This window comes from Stegastes partitus, unplaced genomic scaffold (genome assembly GCF_000690725.1).
Source record: "Stegastes partitus isolate 25-593 unplaced genomic scaffold, Stegastes_partitus-1.0.2 Scaffold1, whole genome shotgun sequence".
Lineage (NCBI taxonomy): Eukaryota > Metazoa > Chordata > Actinopteri > Pomacentridae > Stegastes > Stegastes partitus.
The window spans coordinates 410,193-428,396 of NW_007577732.1; the positions used below are offsets into that span (position 1 = coordinate 410,193).

Below are 18,204 nucleotides of genomic sequence, written 5' to 3' on the forward strand. Positions count from 1 at the left end.
AGCGAGTCTCTGGTTCTGCTTTCCAGCAAGCTGCATGTCATTCCTCTGCTCTCTTTCTGCACAATTCATGTATCACCCCACTACGACTCCTTAAAAGAAGGCATTAAAAATATATATTTAAAAAGAAAGGCCTTTTTGTTGCCATCATTGGAACATAACGATTTATTATATGTTTTATAAGACATAAAGGCAGAAATTCAGCTAAAAATCAATTTTTTGAACAGCACTCTTAACAAATGTCATACTTTTTCATAAAAAGGAGTCAATTCTGCCTCAGCACACTGTGCAACAGTATGTGTAATGAGTCAAAGTGACTGATTTAGTGAGTTTGCCTTTTTTGCTACAGTTATGTCACATTTCACTATTTTTCCTCATTGCGATTTCCTCATTGTTGCCGGTTGCACAAACTCCAGCCTGTCAGGACATTGAGTCCACTGCAGAACCAGCTTTCGTGCCTGTTTGCATTCTGTGCAGGCGAAGAGTCAGGATTCACTTCTTCATCTGCAACAAAAAATGCGGTCATATGGAGCACTCATTTTAGACAGGGGGATTATGTTCAGGGATGGGATGTATGAAACTGATAAAATGCTTGTTTACTGTGGTACACACAGCGGCAGTTCCATCAGTAGCAGCAGTTTCTGGTACCGATGTTGGCAGGAGGATCTGTCAGAGACTCAGTTTGATGAAAACACTATGTGCAATATAAGTCTTCTTAATAGTTTTAAAACTTCTTAAATAGTCAGCTCTCTGGTCACTCTAATAGCTCCTAAAATGTTTTTAAATATCTCATTAGCTCATCTTTCCAAGAATTCTGCTGTTTCACCGACTGCATAAGCCTATAACACAAGATGCACATCTTTCCATGTAAAATACAAATCGCCTCCATACTCAACACAATACTTCATCCATTCAGCCTCTATTGTGTGAAGCGAGCCTGATGTGGCCTATCCAAGAAGATGAAAATAAACTTCAGGCCAGGTGGCAGGGTGGAGAGGCCTCACTTGCCAGGCCAATGGCGACACATCAGTCAAACAGGAGCCAGTTAGATGTGGTATTAACGGAGCTCAGGGCTTCCCTTTCACCACCACCAGTCCTCCCCGACAACATCCATGTGGCTAACAGCTGAGGGCTCAGGTGGTACTAATAATGTGAGTGCACATATTTCTGCTCATTTCCTAAAACATTCGCCATAGTTCTGCCAAATCCAACCTAATCTCCCCAACAACTGAAAAAACAAGAAAGTGGAGAGAAAAAACATTGATGCTGCAAACATCTTTTCTCTAAAAGCGAACCTTATTTTTTTTACAAAGACCTCAAAGGCACTCCGACTGGACCTTGGATGTGATCAACTTGCTAGGGGCAATGTACGAAGGATGATCAAAAAGTTCTGATACTATTCTGGCATTGCGGGGTGAATCACTGCACAAGAAGACTACTTTAATGGGGATGTCAGCCAAATTTAAACGAGGTACACCTTTTGATTTTTAAAAGCAGAGTCTGAATTTTTCAAATTTTAAGATCCTACCATGTTTATGTAGACATGCAGTAGATGAATGTCCCAACTATGTTTCTACTTGCACAGACACTACCAGAAAAGCAAGCCAAAAGAAAGAAGAGAGCTGGGTATAAGCATGAAGCCCTGAGGCTCCTTAGCTCTCACACCCCCATCTCCATAAAGATATTTTCATACTTCAGCTACAATTTTGAAACCACACTGTGGATTCATGTTTTATGTATTAGTCTCATTTCCCTGCTCAGTAATGCCCTAACCACCATGTTTTCCCCCTCGTCTCAAAAAACTGCTGAGTCACATAATTGAAGAATGGTTGATATAAACTTTTAAATGAGGAAAATCAGCAGTATGTTAAGTCTCACCATGTGGGGGGGAAATAGATTTTAAAAGATGTAAACATGTTATGTAACTTGCACAACATTTTGGTGCATGAAGAATTAATGTTTCTTGATGGGATGAAAGTGAAAGTGTTTAAACGTCTGATGTTTCCCAACGTAAGTTTCCTTCAGGCTGTGGACTACGTGTCTCCCTGTGTTCTTCATCAGGGAGACAGCCCACTTATACTTGTGCAACACTGTTGCCTTGTGAAGATATTAAGGAGTGAACATTTTACAGAACACAGTGGACAATATCGTGTAGTTTCAAGATGGTCTATTAACTGCAGCAGTAATGCTGAGCAGAGGCCCCATCTTTCTCTCTTACTCAAGGCAATCCAAACATCCGCTCCTCTCATAAACAACTTTCCTTTTCTTCTTCATTCACTTCAGTGCCTCTTCTCATTTTGAGCAGCTCCAGACCCCGTTGCTGTCAGGCCCACCGGACGTTCAGTGACACGCTGCTCTGAGGTCACAGCCCCTTCGCGTTGAAGATTAAGGGTCAGGGGGAGGAGGAGTGGTCAGGGTCGGTCAGGGAGTGAGAGGGTCAGGGCTGAGGATGCAGTCCTTGACACTTCGCCACGTTCCACTCTCTCTTCCTATCCATCTCAAAATTTCTAAACACATGCTTAACACCGGATGCTAGTCAAAGGTAGGCCATCAGGTTATGACCACATCCTGTGACCCAATGTCGCAAATCCCAAATAGGGCTTAAGTTTGAAAAGAGAAAGGCCAAAATGGTGTTGTAGCATGTGAGAAGACTCCTCTTTGACTGCAAGACCTGGGTTCAAGCCCTTGTGTTCGCAGCGAGACCTTGAATCTTTGTAGCTGACCGTGAATTCTGACCTCCAAAGTAAAGAAGGCAATAAGAGAACTTCCTTTGGTTACAAAGGATACTATCGCTATTATTGTCATTAAAATGAGGGAAACATTCTTTAGAAGTAAAAGTGCATGAGAGTTGGTTTAAAAAAAAAAAAAAAAAAAAACCTATATTGTGCATTAGAAAACAGAAAACAGAGGAATGCAATCTTTGCTCTATCCTGTATAGGAACATTAGCATCTGTCAAGGCTGAGGAGCACAAAGCCTAGTGAAGAGAAAGTGAAGAGTGGCTCTGACAGTGAAACAAGATATGAAAGTGTATAATGTAAGAGCTAGAAAGCTGCTATGTTGATTCCTTATCTTCTAAATGTACTCTCACCATGTATTATGAGTAATGATGTCTGTGTGGATGCTATTGTGACCTTGTCTGTCTGTCAGTTGTGCTGCTGCCTGTCTTGGCCAGCACACTCTTGAAAATTAGATTTTTAATCTCAATCAGCCTTTTCCTGGTTAAATAAAGGTGAAATAAAAATGTAAAAAAAATAAAGTGAAGAAGGCAAGAGGCTTGGGGGTAATGGATGGGTGCTATCAGGGTAGCGCTTTATCTCAAACCAACTTTGCTGGGCTGAAAGCACAGATAGTGTGGATTGAAGTCAATCAGCTTCATATAACGAGAGCATGTGCCTGTCAGAGATGTAAAAGAAGTCAAGAGGACGAGAAAACAAATATCAGATGACATTTTATGAACTACAACTTTATATAAGTGCCTGTATGCGATACAGAAGTAAGTACATGTGGGTTGGCGCCTGCCAGACGCACTTAAGGTCCAGAGGGTGAGTACTTGGGTCTCACATTTTTGCAAATGTTTATACTGCTCAGCGGCCAATGCCCCTACTTCTCTCTCTGTCAAGCAAACACTGATTTTAAGTGTGCGAGAGATACTACATATGTGCTGTTCGCAGTGCATGTGTCTGAGTATGCACACATGTCATGTACATTTGTGAGGAGCCTCAACGAGACCCTTGGGCCCGCGATGTGTCTGCAGCAGGCATGTAATCAATGTAAGTCTGTTGTAGAGTGAGTAGTGTAAACTTTACATTAGTCGTCTTTACACACCTCATTAGGACAGTACTGTAACCAGGTCACCCTTACAGTCTGAGTGCTCACCCAGCACACGAGTGAGCTTGGGTAAGGCTGGGAGTCTGAGGTAGCACCTTACAACAAGACAGAGTTGGAAGAAGGTTTTGCTGAAAGTTTTAGTGAAAATTAATATTTGTTGCCATTTTGATCATTTTTACATTTTGACCAAGAAACCTTGTTTTCAGGTTCAGGTTCAAGAATGGAAAGCTTTATTGTCATCTTGTGCCAAGACTGGAGATTGTGTGAGTAATTGTTATTTTGGTTAGATTCAATTTTGACAGCTCACCACTAACTCTCATAGATACAAAAAATATTAAGACAAGTCAAATTCATTCCATAAACTACTAGCAAAACTTAAAAAGCATTTCATATTCTAATCAATGAACAAATAAAGCATAATTTTAATATTAGTAAGTAACAGATTACCTCCAGAGGTCCTGTGTTCATACCTCGATACCCCAACTACACCAAAGTTGTTAAAGAGTAGACATAGTTTGCCACTCTTCATTCATCCACAGTAAGGCAATCAGAGTACAAACTGCCATAATTACCAATATTTGAATTTTGTGCCCACTACTGCTAAATTAATCAAACTGCAACGGATAGTTAGTTCCTAAAAGACACAAGGAAGATTCCCACATAACTGCATACAGTCAGGACTTCCCCAGGACTTTAAAGTACATTTCAACATGCCTTTACTTGGGCCAAAAACAAGCCACACATTAACAAACTGCAAATTAGGGCTCGGCCACAGATACTGACAGCGTGCCATGCTACTACACTGACAGTGACACGGGGCAGACTGACCTGGTGACTGGCTGACCACTGGCTGTTGTTTTTGGAGGAGACAGAAACCTCCATACGACCATTAGTCTGGCATAGAACCTCTTTATTCGCAGTTCAGCCACATAGCTTGGCAACAGACCTGAGAGTTAACCATCAAGACAGCTAGCCCTGAAATGTAATGACACTGCGTTTGGACAGCTAGGCCTGAAATAATGCCCAGCCCTGTCCAAGATCAACAGTCCACTCAGGAATGGAGGCACCACAAGAACCACAGACACACAAACATACACTGGCCACAGTGAAACTTGCCAACTGTGAGACCTCTATTTTGTCCTCAGTAATTTGTGCCTACTCAGGGATTAGTGGCAAGATTGACAAGAAAAGGTCAGACCTACCACTGGCTAAGCTGTTAATCAAAGTGTTGTAAATGAGCAGCCAACTAATGGTCTTTTAAATGCCCTTATTTCTCATGGGTGTGGTGCTTTCACCAACATTTAATTTAACGACTAAAGCAAGCGGGTAAATCAGCAATGAGTGAACTCAATGCCCACTAACTTCACCTCGTCACACAATCTGATTCCCGATACAAGGGACAAAGGAAAGAGGAATGTGGGTGATTTGCTCTGAGCAGGAGAACAGTTTTACTTTGAAGTTCATCAATTGCATCGGTTTTAACCTCTCTGCATGGCACAGAGCCCAAGAATGACCTCACTACAACAAAGTCTTACTTCTGTCTCTCCACATCCATACATTCCTCCTTCCTCCTTCAACTCCACATCAATCTGTCTTCCATTTTACTGTACTTCTCTCTCTTCTGGTGCCAGCATACAACCATTTCATTTCCCTTTGCCATAAAAACATTTTTATCGCATGTCCCCCCCGTCTCTTCCTCTGTCTATTACTGCCTCTCTTACTCCCGATGTATCAGTCCTGGTCTATTTGACAATCAAATTCTTGTCCTCTCACATATCCAATTACTGTTGATCAGTGGCTCTTTCCTGTCTGGTGCCTGTTTGGTGATGCAGATTAATGAGGAAGAGTGAACCGGAGATGGCTGGCCTCTGTACACTCAACAACTCAGATTATGTATGCATATTTAGCTACAAGCACAACTCTTACACATGCCACCAATCCTTTTTCTACAACATTTTCTGTAATACAGTGTATAGTAAACATATTAGATTGGTACGTTTGCCTTTTAAAGCTAAGCAGTATACCCACTGGACTGTGTCAGTCTAAATGAAATGTGCACAGACAGGTAAACCCATCACAGGAGAGGAAGCAGAAGCAGACTTAAAAAATAATGAGGCATAAAATGTATGAGTCCTCCTGGCTATGCACCTCAAATAATTCGAAAACCTCTGTTTTCAAAACTTTCAAACACACGTATTAAACTATTATTAAACATTATGGTCCTCATCTCTCATTCGGCCAGGTCAGGCGATGGGTGTCTGCCAGTCTACCTTCTGTGTGTGGTTTATTACCACTGGTATCACAATTCACCTAATGACAACAAGGTTCTACCATAATGACAAAGTTGGCTCTACTCTGGCCAGGCTAAAGGATCATGGGGAAGGCCCCCCTGTTTACCCCTGTTCAGCAACTGTGCGCTGCTTTGAAGAAAACCCACAGATTTCAATACATCATCACAGTGCAACCTGATCAGATGCTAATACAAAGTTTATAGGTTCGTCCAGAAGAGCACGTACAAGAAAAAAAAAGGAAGCTCGCCGTGGCAGGTCAGTATGCTTGTAATGTTAGAAATGCATGCAAATCTAAGGGAAACATGCTGTTCCTTTTGTTGCATTAACTATCTAAACCTTAGATCCACCTGTTGGTTTAAAAGACATAACTTTTGTTTTAAAACAAATTCCCAAAATTGCACCATTTATCAGAGTCAGAAACTGTGAAAACAGAAAGAATCAATACATTTTCAGTAGTCAGATGGTCCTCCAATTAAAAATCACAAAATTTATTCAAAATCACCTCACCAAAAATAAACTGTCGCACTACATCCTGAAAGAAAAAAAAGATTCTGCTCTCCTCAGAGCAAGCAAGAAGCCATGAGTGATTCCTCTATGACCAAAAGTCGTGACAAAAATTCAAGTTACATTTCAGGCAAACTGAAGGCTGTGTTTACACAGAGCAGAAAGGTGATGGAAAGAGAGATTGTGAGAAAAAATAAAACATACTTGATCAACAAAACAAATGTAGCATGGTTCAAAAATGGTATACAGAGGAGCAAGTTGTCAGCATGGTGAAATATCTGTCTAGAATTGATGTGCAGAGTAGTGCAAAATCAGCTAGTTTATAGAAGTTGTAAAAAAGAAATGCAAGTAGTAAAACATCTATGGTATGCAGAACCACCATTTTTTTCCCAGTACTGGTAACACCTGTGAGTACTTGGAAAAATGTTGTACATTTTTGAGCCCCCTCTACTTGTAGCCATGGTTGTGCTGTTTCCATAGAGGCGCAGGACTCTATGTTGTAGGTAAAAATGAGCCGACATGTGACAGGAGCAAAAAACGCCCTGAAGCTGCTTAAGGGTTCATCGGTTTAAACACGTGTGATAACAGTGGAGTTGGAGGGAGTATTTTTAGTTGTACCTGCATCAGGATCCTGGTTGAAACGAGCATAGCGGGAGTTCTCAAGCTGGGGTAGGCATCGCTCTATCGGTACCCAGACAAAGGTTTCTGGGCACAGGAGGTCTGAAGGCCTGTACTGACCCTGGGGAATAAGAAAGAGACAGAAAGAGTAAGAGATTAACAATGCCTACATGTTGAAGAATTTCCAACTATTTCTTAATATTGCCAGAAATTAAATTGCTTAAGATCTTTACCATTTCTCACACCTAGTTTAAGTAATTGACTTAAAAACTTCAATATTAGTTGCAACCACAGCAACACCACAGCAGTTGTGACACTATCAAGTCAACACTTTGACATGTTGTAAACTGAACCCTGGGGTCAAGATGAGGGTTGAGACTCGGATCAAACTTTGTTAAGGTTCTTTGTTTGAGCAGTGCTTCTCTGTGTCAGGAGCGTTGCACTGTCTGCAGCGCTGAGCAGGAAATGTAAACACACCAGCATATTGTATTGTATGCTTGTGAAATGGGTGCAAGTCTGTATTTGACCTAACATTTTGGATGTAAAGTAAACCAAGCTGAACAAAAACAGCTGCAAGGCACGGAAAAAAAGCGCGAGAAAAAAAAAAACGACTAAGAGGCTGAATGAACAGAAAAATGAGAGGAGGAGAAGGAGACTCCATTATCAGGGATCTGTGTTCTATCACACTGCGCCAAACAAATACAAACTGCTGAGAAAGCTCTGTAAACAAGCAGTCGCCTGTAGAAGGCTCGCAAGGCTCGCAACACACACACACACAACAACATTTGTAGTTTATATGGCATTAAACTGTAGGACAAAGACTTGAGCATTTAAGGAACATACTTTACATACACAGTTGAGGTCAGAAAGTGCTGAGTGATTAAACTTAGAACAGAAAAACACAGTCGTCGTAAAGAATTCAAAATAAGCAAGACAAAGGAAATACCATCCCTGGAAAATATTGTTACACAAGCTCTCTGACCACGAGCTGTCTGTCAGCGGGCCTATATGGAAAATATAAGTGTATGGACTGGGCTACTTCATCACTTTAAAAAAAAAAAGAGAGAAAAAAATGAAGAATTTGTGGAATACACTGATCGGTAAACACTACTTTCAAGGTGCATCTGTGTCTGCCACACAATAACTAAAAGGGGGGAAAAAACCACTGAATTCACCCACTCGAGCAAAAAAAATGTAAATGTCAACACCAACATATATGTAGTAAAGAGAAAAAGGAATTTAGAATAAGCAAAAGCTTTAAGTGCTTCTGCGAACAGATGGATGGACGTGGAATCCTACGCATTCGTAGCTGCAGTGGACACACCAACTCATCAGATGCTGCCTTCTACAACTGTCAGCACAATTAGCTTGACACTCTCACACTCTACCTCACCTCTAAAGGCTCCTTCAACACAATATTGAGACACACCTCTATATGCAGAAGACACACCTGCCTGGCAGCAGACATGCATACTTCCTGCTACAGGCCTCTGCACCCTGACACTGCAACTCAACCTGAATGCGTAGAAGCACAGGCAGAGGAAGAAACAGAGGTGTGAATAGAGGCAGCTTGAAAGTTTTAAAAAAGTGAGAGATGGAAGAATGAAAACATATAAGAACGGGCCAGTGGATTATTATGCAGTACAGAAAAGGAGCTGTGTTTTTGTGCCTGCAGCTTGTACCAGCGTGTATTCATAAAAATAATAAAGTAGATTCTGGATTTCTGCAAGCCTGTATTTTGTGTTTACATTTCAAAATGATATACACAACCCTGTGCTGTAAAAGTTTCAGACAGAGAGGCCTATCTGACCAAAATGAGACACCGAGTCTGGTCATGGCGCAGGCACAATTCCTCAATTCCCCCCCTGAAAAGGAGAAAGGATGAAGAGTATGAGAGGACACAGCTATTAGTGGTCTGGACAGACGAGAGAGAAACGAAGAAAGAAGCAAAAGAAAAGCTTGGTTTGCCACCACTTATCTGTCAACTTTTTTTATTTATTGGATTGGATGTGAAGACTGAGCTTGCCACTGACTTGCTTTATCTTCCCTCTTATTTTTGCTTCCACAGGTTGGCTCGAAAGCCCTGTAATTCACAGCAATCCCTGCAGCTTCCTTGGCTCGCTCTCAGCTTTGCGTTTTCGGCTTCTGCATCAGCTCGCTCGCAATATCCATCTCTTTATCTAACGGTTACTCATACCAGCAGAGAATGCAGCAATGGTTTCCTGAAACTTAAGATTCTTGAGAGAGAGAAGCCTGACTGCGGAGTGCAACAACCAATCTAATAGCTGGAACTAAAATGGCCTATTATTACAAATCTATGTTCCTGAGTGGCTGTTAGCTCAGCACGTGGCGTAAAGAGGCCACAGAAAGGGACGTCGGGACTCTGTAAATTGCCAGAAAGCCATGTGATAAGATTTGTGTGTGTGTGTGTGTGTGTGTGTAGATGTATGTTTTTTGCTTGACAGATGCCTGTGGTGGCCCAGAATAGGGCTTCCCATATGAAGAAAATCTTTTTTGGTCGGTCCTCCTGTCTTCAGAGGCCCTGTTACTCCCTTTGTAACTGCTTAAATTCTCCCACACAAACCAATCAGTCACCATCCCTCTATCCTTCGCTCGTCTCCGTGCTCAGGCGGATACAGAGGTGATGCCGATGACTGACAATCTCTGAAAGGCTCATTTAGAGAGACAGAAAGAGAGATGGAGGATACAAAAAAAAAGAACTAGTGTGGAAAGAAGGAAGCATGTGCAAACTTCAGCGGATAGACTTGGCTGCCATCAGAGGTGTGGGAAATGAGCAGGAGATAGGAGGGAGACAGAGAGTGATGAGAGAAAATTAGGTGCAGATGAGCAAAGGGATGGTATTTAACGTCACCGAGACATGGACTGAGGCGAGCTGATGGAAGCGATAGGAGCAGTCTGAGTGCCAGGATGGAGGGGCCCCGCACTCAGGGAGGATGCTCCAAGCCAAGGATGAAAAAGGAGGGCTTGGAAAGAGATACAGAGGGGATTGAGATGAGAGAAAACAGACAGATGAGTGGAGAAATTTAGAACTGCATTTAACAGTAGTCACATAAAGGGGAAGAACTCCAACAAAATGAAGACTGAACATTTACAAGTGAGAGAAGTCTCTCAGTCATTTTAATCTGTTGTTTTGCAGCATGCTTGTTAATTAATGTGCAGGGGTCACTGGTTACAGGAAAGCAATCTGCTACAGTGCAGGTTTCCCAATAAACTGAACTTTAACAAGGCAGAGAGGAAAATTACTCAACCTCATTTGAATAACAAGCTGCCCCAGTGTAAACAATTACACAGCCTCAATCATCTAAACTAAATAAACACATATCTCCACAGGGCTTGACATAGAGTTACACAATATTTTGCAGATCTATTATCACTGCAAGCCCCTCAGTGACACGGCATCACTCATTCTTTTCAGGCCACACAGACTTTACACACATACAGATAGCAGAGGCCCTGCTGTCAGAGTGAACTTTATTACCAACTCAGTCACTCAAACACTGTCACCTTGTCTCTCTTTCTTTTTGCAACCTTTCCCCCATTTCTGTCTTGGTTTCTCACACACCTCAAGATAGGGAGCAAAGCCCCAGGCCCATACCTATGATTTATATGAAAAGCAATTAATCAGACCCATAAATGGAGTGCTTCACTGCAGCCAAGGAATCCTCATGAAAATCTACACCTCTTTTGCCTTCTGTTTCTTTTCTTCCTCCCAGCCTGACGAAGAAGCAGACAAATGAATTTGCTATGTTCAGAGTGGAGAGAACTTTTATTAAAAAAAGGAAAATCAACAAGAAGCCTCCTTTATATCCCCAGGTTGTCAAAAAAAAAAGTAAAACATTGATTTCATTAAGCAAAAACAAATTCACAACACCCAATTTCTGACAGAGTCTACATCATTAAACTTTAAACATTTCGCTGCTGCAATAGAAAAAACGTCAGTCCTGTCTGTATCACAACACATCCACTGGAGCAAATGAAGTTAGGTGTTTTATGCTTCTGGAAACAGCAAAGTGGGTTTGCATGGAATATTACTCACAATATAATAAAATGCAGCAATCCACTCACTTACTAAGGTATTATCACATGCTGCATCAGAGACAGACTTTCTAAGGATGAGATCACTCGCTGCTCTGCAGTTGCACAGCAGTGTCATGGTTCAAAGTGATTCTCTTTCAGGCTTGCCACACCAAAAGGCAGGAGGTGGACTTAGTGTCCTAGTAAGAGGGTTTCCCTGCCTCCATCTGCATTACTTTACAACCACATCTGCTGTTGATTTCCTGCTCATATCTCCATTTGAGTTTTAATGCACCCTACCCCTGCTGAGGTACCAATGTATGTGTGTGTGAGCACAAGTCAGGCACTGTGCAAAGCGTGTCTTAATGCACTTTCAATGAGTCTGTTCTCAATAACACTATCAGTGCAGCTAAAATCTGAAGACAGCATTGAGTTATATGGTAATCTGTTGGTCAACAGATAACACCTACCTCACCATGAGACAGAGTGGCTCCAAGAGTGTGATGTAAGGGTGGTCACAGAATAGATGAGGTCACTGATGTTAGACCTTGCTCTGTTTGGCTCTGGCAAACGATATATTATCCAAAAATAACATGCCATACAAAAGAGAGTCTGTTTTATATAATATAGTAGGTCAAGCATGAACACAATAGTGAATGGGATATTATGTCAGGATTACATATTGGTCAAGCACTCTCAGAAAGAAATGGACATTTGACCCAAACGGACAAACATGGTGTCTTCGCAGTATGGTATTCAGTTGGTTGACAACCAGGACAAGCCTGAATTTAGAGGGTATACAAAGAGGCCTAGTGTGACCCAGAGCCCGACAGAGCTAACCTAGGTTGGCCCGGGCCAGCACACTGACCCAGGGTCACACTCAGGCAGTCTTTGCCGAAAACCAATAAACACAGGCCCTGATCCCTACATCCATACTCTCTCCCAAACATATAGCTCTCACAATACATCCCCTTTATCGTCCTGAGCCTGTTGACACACATACATTCTGCTCAGACAAGGGGGCATGGCTGCAGGGCCTCTGGCTGCTGATGGACACATGTAAACAGCGCGCTCACAGAAACACACATGCAGCTAGACAAATACCGCTAAAGCAGGCTGGACTAACGGCACCACTGAAAGACAAGTCCAAACAAGCTCAGAATAGCGGCCCATGCAGGCCTACCTTCATCACCGTCTGTGACAACCCATACATATGCATTTGTGTGTGTGCGTGTTGAGGTCTGTGTGCGAGGGCTCTGAACACGTCTGGAGTTTGCGTTTAGTGAGATTTACGCTAACTGCTGCCATTTAAACACACGGGGACTGCCAAGGCCTTTTCACCCTACTCAACACATTACCACAGGACAACCTTCATATAAAGCATCCAGGCTGGTAAGTCTCCCTCCTGGGCCCCAAGACAACCTCCACAATTCCTTCCACCCACCCCTCTCTCTGTCCCAGCACTCCCTCACCGGGCTATGCGTCACGGCTCCACGGATGACAGGTTAATGAGGAGAAAATATTTTTACAGGATCACATTTCGGCGAAGCCCCAGAGAACCAATGGCAGCGCTTTTATGGGCATCAGCTCACAGACTGGGCACTTTTATCTCTTTATCTCCTCTGGTCTTTATGGGCAGGCGAGCCGTTATGCCTGTCTGACACAGATCACAGATTACTGACTTGCAGTCAGAGCCGCAGCCCCTAATCTTGGTCTTAAAACTCCACCTCAGACTTCTAACTGCAAGACCAAACCCAAGACCTCCACCCACACTCTAAGTCTACACGTCTATTTGTCTTTATGAGAGCAGCTCATTCTGTCCAGTAGTGCTTATCAAAGATCTGAATGCATTCCCTTGCCAAGAAGAAACCAGGCGTTTCAGACAAAGCGGTGCAGCTGCAGCAGGTTTGAAAATAAATAGTGGAGAAGTTAATGGCAAGGCAAACACCTCAGGCTGGCAGCTAGATGGCTCTGGATCTGCTCAGCATGACACCATCTCCAAACTCTCATTTTTGCCCCTGTGACCTCCCCCTCACTCATACCCTCCTGCCACCCGCTTCCCCCCAACTCTGTCCTTCCACTAGCAGTACGACTGAATCACCTGACCCGACCCCTTGAACTCTGCTCCCTCAGACCCTCACCCTGTCAGCACTCCTCCTGGGGGGTGCCAAGCAGTGGCTGCCCTCAGACCATGCTGTAACCTGTTAATGATTTGTTAAAAACACAACCGTGGCAAGGCAGAAGGGGGGGAAAAAAGAGATGATGAGGCATGAAAGAGAAGAAAAATTATCAAAAACTTTAAACAAATGTTTCTGCTGAGAGGTGCACTGTTGGTGGTCTCCTGTCAAGCTAAATCAAACAATGCTGTTGCTGTCAGAAAGGCTTCAATTTAAGGTAGGGGGAGGGGAGAGCTGGAAGGCATCAACAAGGGCTATGCTTTAGCCTATAAATTTCACGGAGAGGGTGAAAATGGGCCTGGTTGGGTTTGATCTTATTTTGATGGGCACAGGTTTTTAACGTGAGGATTGCTGGAAGGTATTGCTACCAGCATAGTGGAATAATACCTTCTATAAACCAAGTGAAGGTTGCTTCATCTCAGGAAAAGAACACTGGCCAAGGAGAAAGAGAAAAAAATACAACTATTACAGAAAACACATGAGAAAGGCCACTCCACATAGCATTGCAGCTGCCACGGTAACTCCATACCAACTCTATTCGAGCAATCATGACTTTCTACATCTGTGCATGTAGGTGACAAGTAGAGAAATGGGACTTCAACTACTGCAAAAAGTAGATATCACTCTTGCTCATTGTACGAATGAAAATGTGTTGCTGTGTTTTTTTGTTTGTTTGTTTGTATCTCTGAATAGAATCAGTTGAAACTTTCTTAAGTCCGATCCCTTCCCTCTCTATCAATCTTTCATCCCAACCAGCATGGTGGCTGGGTTTCTTGAACAGTTGCTGAAAGAAGAATGGAAACAAAAAGAAGGCAAAGAAAGAGAAGAAAGGGGGGAGGCTGTACTGTGCCTGGACCTGTAGCATGTGAAGCGCAGGCAGTTCCACATAAACACTGTTGTTCATGGCAAAGCTTTTCAATATAACTTAGCAAAATCCACCAAAGCGGGATAATGTTTATGCCAGGAGCGCAACAATAATAAACAAAAATACATAAGAAAGCAATGCCCTCATGAACAAATCCATTGGTTCCCCAAAAACAAAGCTGTGTACTGTAGCATGATACACGGGGATGAGGGTCTGTGTGGGAATAACCCACTTCTAGATTTCTCAAATTCACTCACTGTCACTCTTAATCTGCCCAGATGTTCATCAAGTGACACAGGGAATGTGAGGTCACACATAACACACTGTCTGATTGGGCCCCTTGAGTGAAAATAACATGCACGCAGAGTCCTGATAGCAGTGGCTTGGAGCCTTTTAGCATGTCACAACCTGCCGCTGTGTACCTGGAGAGGAGACGGGATGTTTGAGCGCAGATACATTACATTAATACACACCTCTGGTTATAGATGCAGTGATTAAAAAAGGTGAATGTTGTTTTCCCTTTAGGCTATTGAAGTGAATTTAAATTATTGAGAAAAACAACTACGTGCATGAAAAAAACAACAACTTTTGAATGAATCATTGTTTAGCTTTGAAAAACATCTGTATGCAGGTGTGTATGTGTGTGCCCTGAGAAAATGAGGTCCAGTCGTTGTGTTAAGAGGCACTTTGTCATGTCTAATTGATGTCATGTGAACTAAGCTCATGCAGCAGGTGACAGAAAAGCCCAGAGGCACACACTGATTAAGGGAAACATTAGCATAGCAGCAACAGGCTGAAACCAACATCAAATTCTTTCATCGGTTGTATTCAAACATATTCTTCCACACAGTGGGCTGACACCTGGATGGATTAATTTCAGGTCCACTGAATTCAAAAGCTTGGGCCGTGTGGAAAACTGCTGGCTGTTGCTAGAGAACTGACCGGCTCCCTGACAGTGTTTGTTGTTTGTGAGCGAGGAGGAGTTGGGTTGAAAGGGAACGGAGGTGCAGCTGCCGCGAAAGGGCTCTTTAAAAGTCAGAGAAGTACCGCCAGGAAACGAATAATCCTTTTTATCTTGCCTCCTTTTCTCATTTGGCACACATTTTGTCACTCCTTTTTTTTCTTCTCCATCTGTCCTCTTCCTCCTCTTTTCACTCATTTTACTCACTTCGTCTTTCTTCTTCTCTGTGGAAAATGTAATGGTTTCCTGGGCTCAGAGCGAGACATTCTTTAACTGTGAACAATAATAACAAGGCTAAGAGCCACTTCATGTAACTCTCTCACTCCCTCACCAAGAGGGTCTAACTGGGTATTCTTTCTATGTGTGTGTATTCTGCAAGTGTGTGTGTGCGCATGTGTGCCACACTTGAACAGTGCTCGAAATGTTAAGACCAGGTACTAGATTGGTGAAGCCAAGTGGGTGAACGCCTCATTTGTTATCATCAAAGTCTGCTTATTCAAAACTTAAAAGTAACTTACACTGACAAGTGCCTGGGCATACATCTGCGAAGAAATGGAAAAACGCTACAATGTGGCATGGATCTGCTCTTTGTTCTGGCTAAAATAAAAAAAGTGGAAATGTATAAAATGAAAGTTAACAGTACATTTTGCAAGCTGCTGAAGCTGAACAGTGCAGTTATTGGAGGACAACAGAATAAATCTCTTCTATTTTTCATTTTTTTGCTCTTTATTTTGTACTTTATTATGTATGGCACTGAAGGAGCTGCTCTTAATCTCATTGTACTTGTGTATAGTGACAATAAAGGCATTCTATTCTGTTCTATTCTAAATAGGGAAAGAAATACCTGTGAGTTGGTGCGCAGGTCAAAGCACTTGTTTATGGTTTTAACAGATATCACAAATCCTACTGCAGAGTTGAACTCCCCCAACACAGGTGCTTGGGAAAAATCTATAAATTATGGTGGCATCCAGATACAATCCTAGCGTAAAATGGCAGAATTTTACTGAGTATGCAGTCAAACAATATCTGAAGGCTGCAGCATGCTTTGGAAACACTGCGTGTCCACTTCCAGTGTTCACATTTGACCACAATCCATCCAAATAAGCTGGAAATACACTGCATACCATTTCACGCTTACATCATCAAGCCAGAGAATTCAGCTTTCTAATCCAGAAAGTCTCTGTGAGTCTGACTAAAGTCACTAGAGGCAGGCAATTTAGATGACTGTTAGCTTTAACACATGAGAGGCATCATGAAAAAAAGAAGAGTGGCAGAAGGGCCAAGACCTTTGGTCTCATTTAGCCTCCAACAGCTTCACCTTCTGCTCTCTACAGCTCAACATCAGAGAGCGAGAGAGGGCAAGGGAGGGCCAAAGGACCAGGGACAGGAGCCAGGGGCAGGATGTCACGTCAAATCCTGAACCCACCAGCCAAACCAGCAAGACTCTGTGGGACGCTCAGTCCCAGCTTTGAGAACAAAGGAGAGGGTCTGACACTGGCCAGGCAGCCCCCTGGTCCTGGCTGGACTCCAAGTCTTCGAGGACCCTTTAAGGCTGCCCTACAGGACCATGCACAGCCTTTGGCAGTGCTAAGACTTTTCAACAAATCTCACATGGAGCTGTTCCCCTGCGCATGCAAAGTGTGACCTGGCAATAAAGGACTCTCCTCCCACCTGAGAATTCAAGAATATTCCAAAATAGAAACGCAGAAGTTTGTGGCTTTATGCAAACAAATCCATGTAACCATGAGGATGTCAAGAGGGGGCAGAACAGACAAAAGACAAGCTCAGGTAGAGACTTAAGAAAGTGTTACCTTACAACCAGTCTTAAAAACTGCAGAATGTCTATGAGCACTATATAGAGGCATCATTTTTAAAAAAGCCTTTCACGATGCTGCTGGTGTCAGTTGCATAAACAATGCAGTTCTATTGCTCCTCAGGGAATGAGAGCACTGTATGAGCAACTGTGTGAAATATCACAGTGGAGAAACTGGTTTGAAATTGTTTAAACGTTCCTTTTAGCATTCTGTGTTAAATAAGCCCTTTAAAGCTTTCACCGACATTCAGGCCTTTATTTATTTATTAACACAGACACTGAAATCACAGCTCTCAAGTTTAAAGTTTACATACTTGGCATTGTCAGACTTTTCTCTAAACCTTTCCAGTCCAAGTTATAATCATGAAACAATAAACAACAAAATGTATTCTTTTCCCTCAGTTTTTAGCTTCGTCAATGTTGTTTCCAAATGGCCCAAATGGAGGGAACGGAAATGTTTTTAAAGGTATCTACATTAGTGTGGACATGGTTTCAGAAAATGATGGGTACAGAGATCTCCTACAAGAAGTGGCAAGGGGAAAGGGGGGGGGTTAAGGTGGGCAAAATGGAGAGAAGGAGTAGTGTTCAAGGGCTTTGAGTGGTGTCCAGCAGGGTTCAAGTGCTTGGTGTTTTGGTTCTTAAAGAAGCAAGAAGCAGGACTCAGATCCAGAAACCCAGTAAACCTTCAACACAATAACAGCAGAGTTTTGGGGCTCCCCATCTTAGCGACCTCAACAATTCCACAGTATGTCTGTGCATTAATGAATTACTTGGGCTCACATGCAAATCAGACAATAGAGCGAGACACTGTGCATATGCTAAGAGTGTGTGTTTCTGTGGGATTGTGAGAGCCCAAAGGTGGGAACTGGGCAACCTTCTCACCCTTGTTCTGTGTTCCTCCCCAAGGGTAAAATAGGAAGAAGTGGGGAGGTTGTGAACAAGACGCTGCAATGGCAAACACACAAGAGCAGATATGGGGGTTGGGGTAGTAAATACCAGTGCGAGGAGGGGTTAGGTGCTGTGGTAACCAAGTTCTCAGACAAACACTGTGATCAACATTCAACACACACACACACACACACACACACACACACACACACACACACACACACAC

The 18,204-nt window shown here is 42.7% G+C and overlaps 1 protein-coding gene across 2 annotated transcripts in view; it reads right to left on the reverse strand.

The window, feature by feature from the left end:
- ate1 (arginyltransferase 1) overlaps positions 1–18,204 on the reverse strand; it is a 60,476-nt gene that overhangs the window by 3,406 nt on the left and 38,866 nt on the right. For both annotated transcript variants that reach the window (XM_008298681.1, XM_008298607.1), the window contains exon 11: positions 7,240–7,360. In XM_008298681.1, coding sequence (XP_008296903.1) covers positions 7,240–7,360 — 121 coding nt within the window. The remainder of the gene's footprint in view (positions 1–7,239; positions 7,361–18,204) is intronic.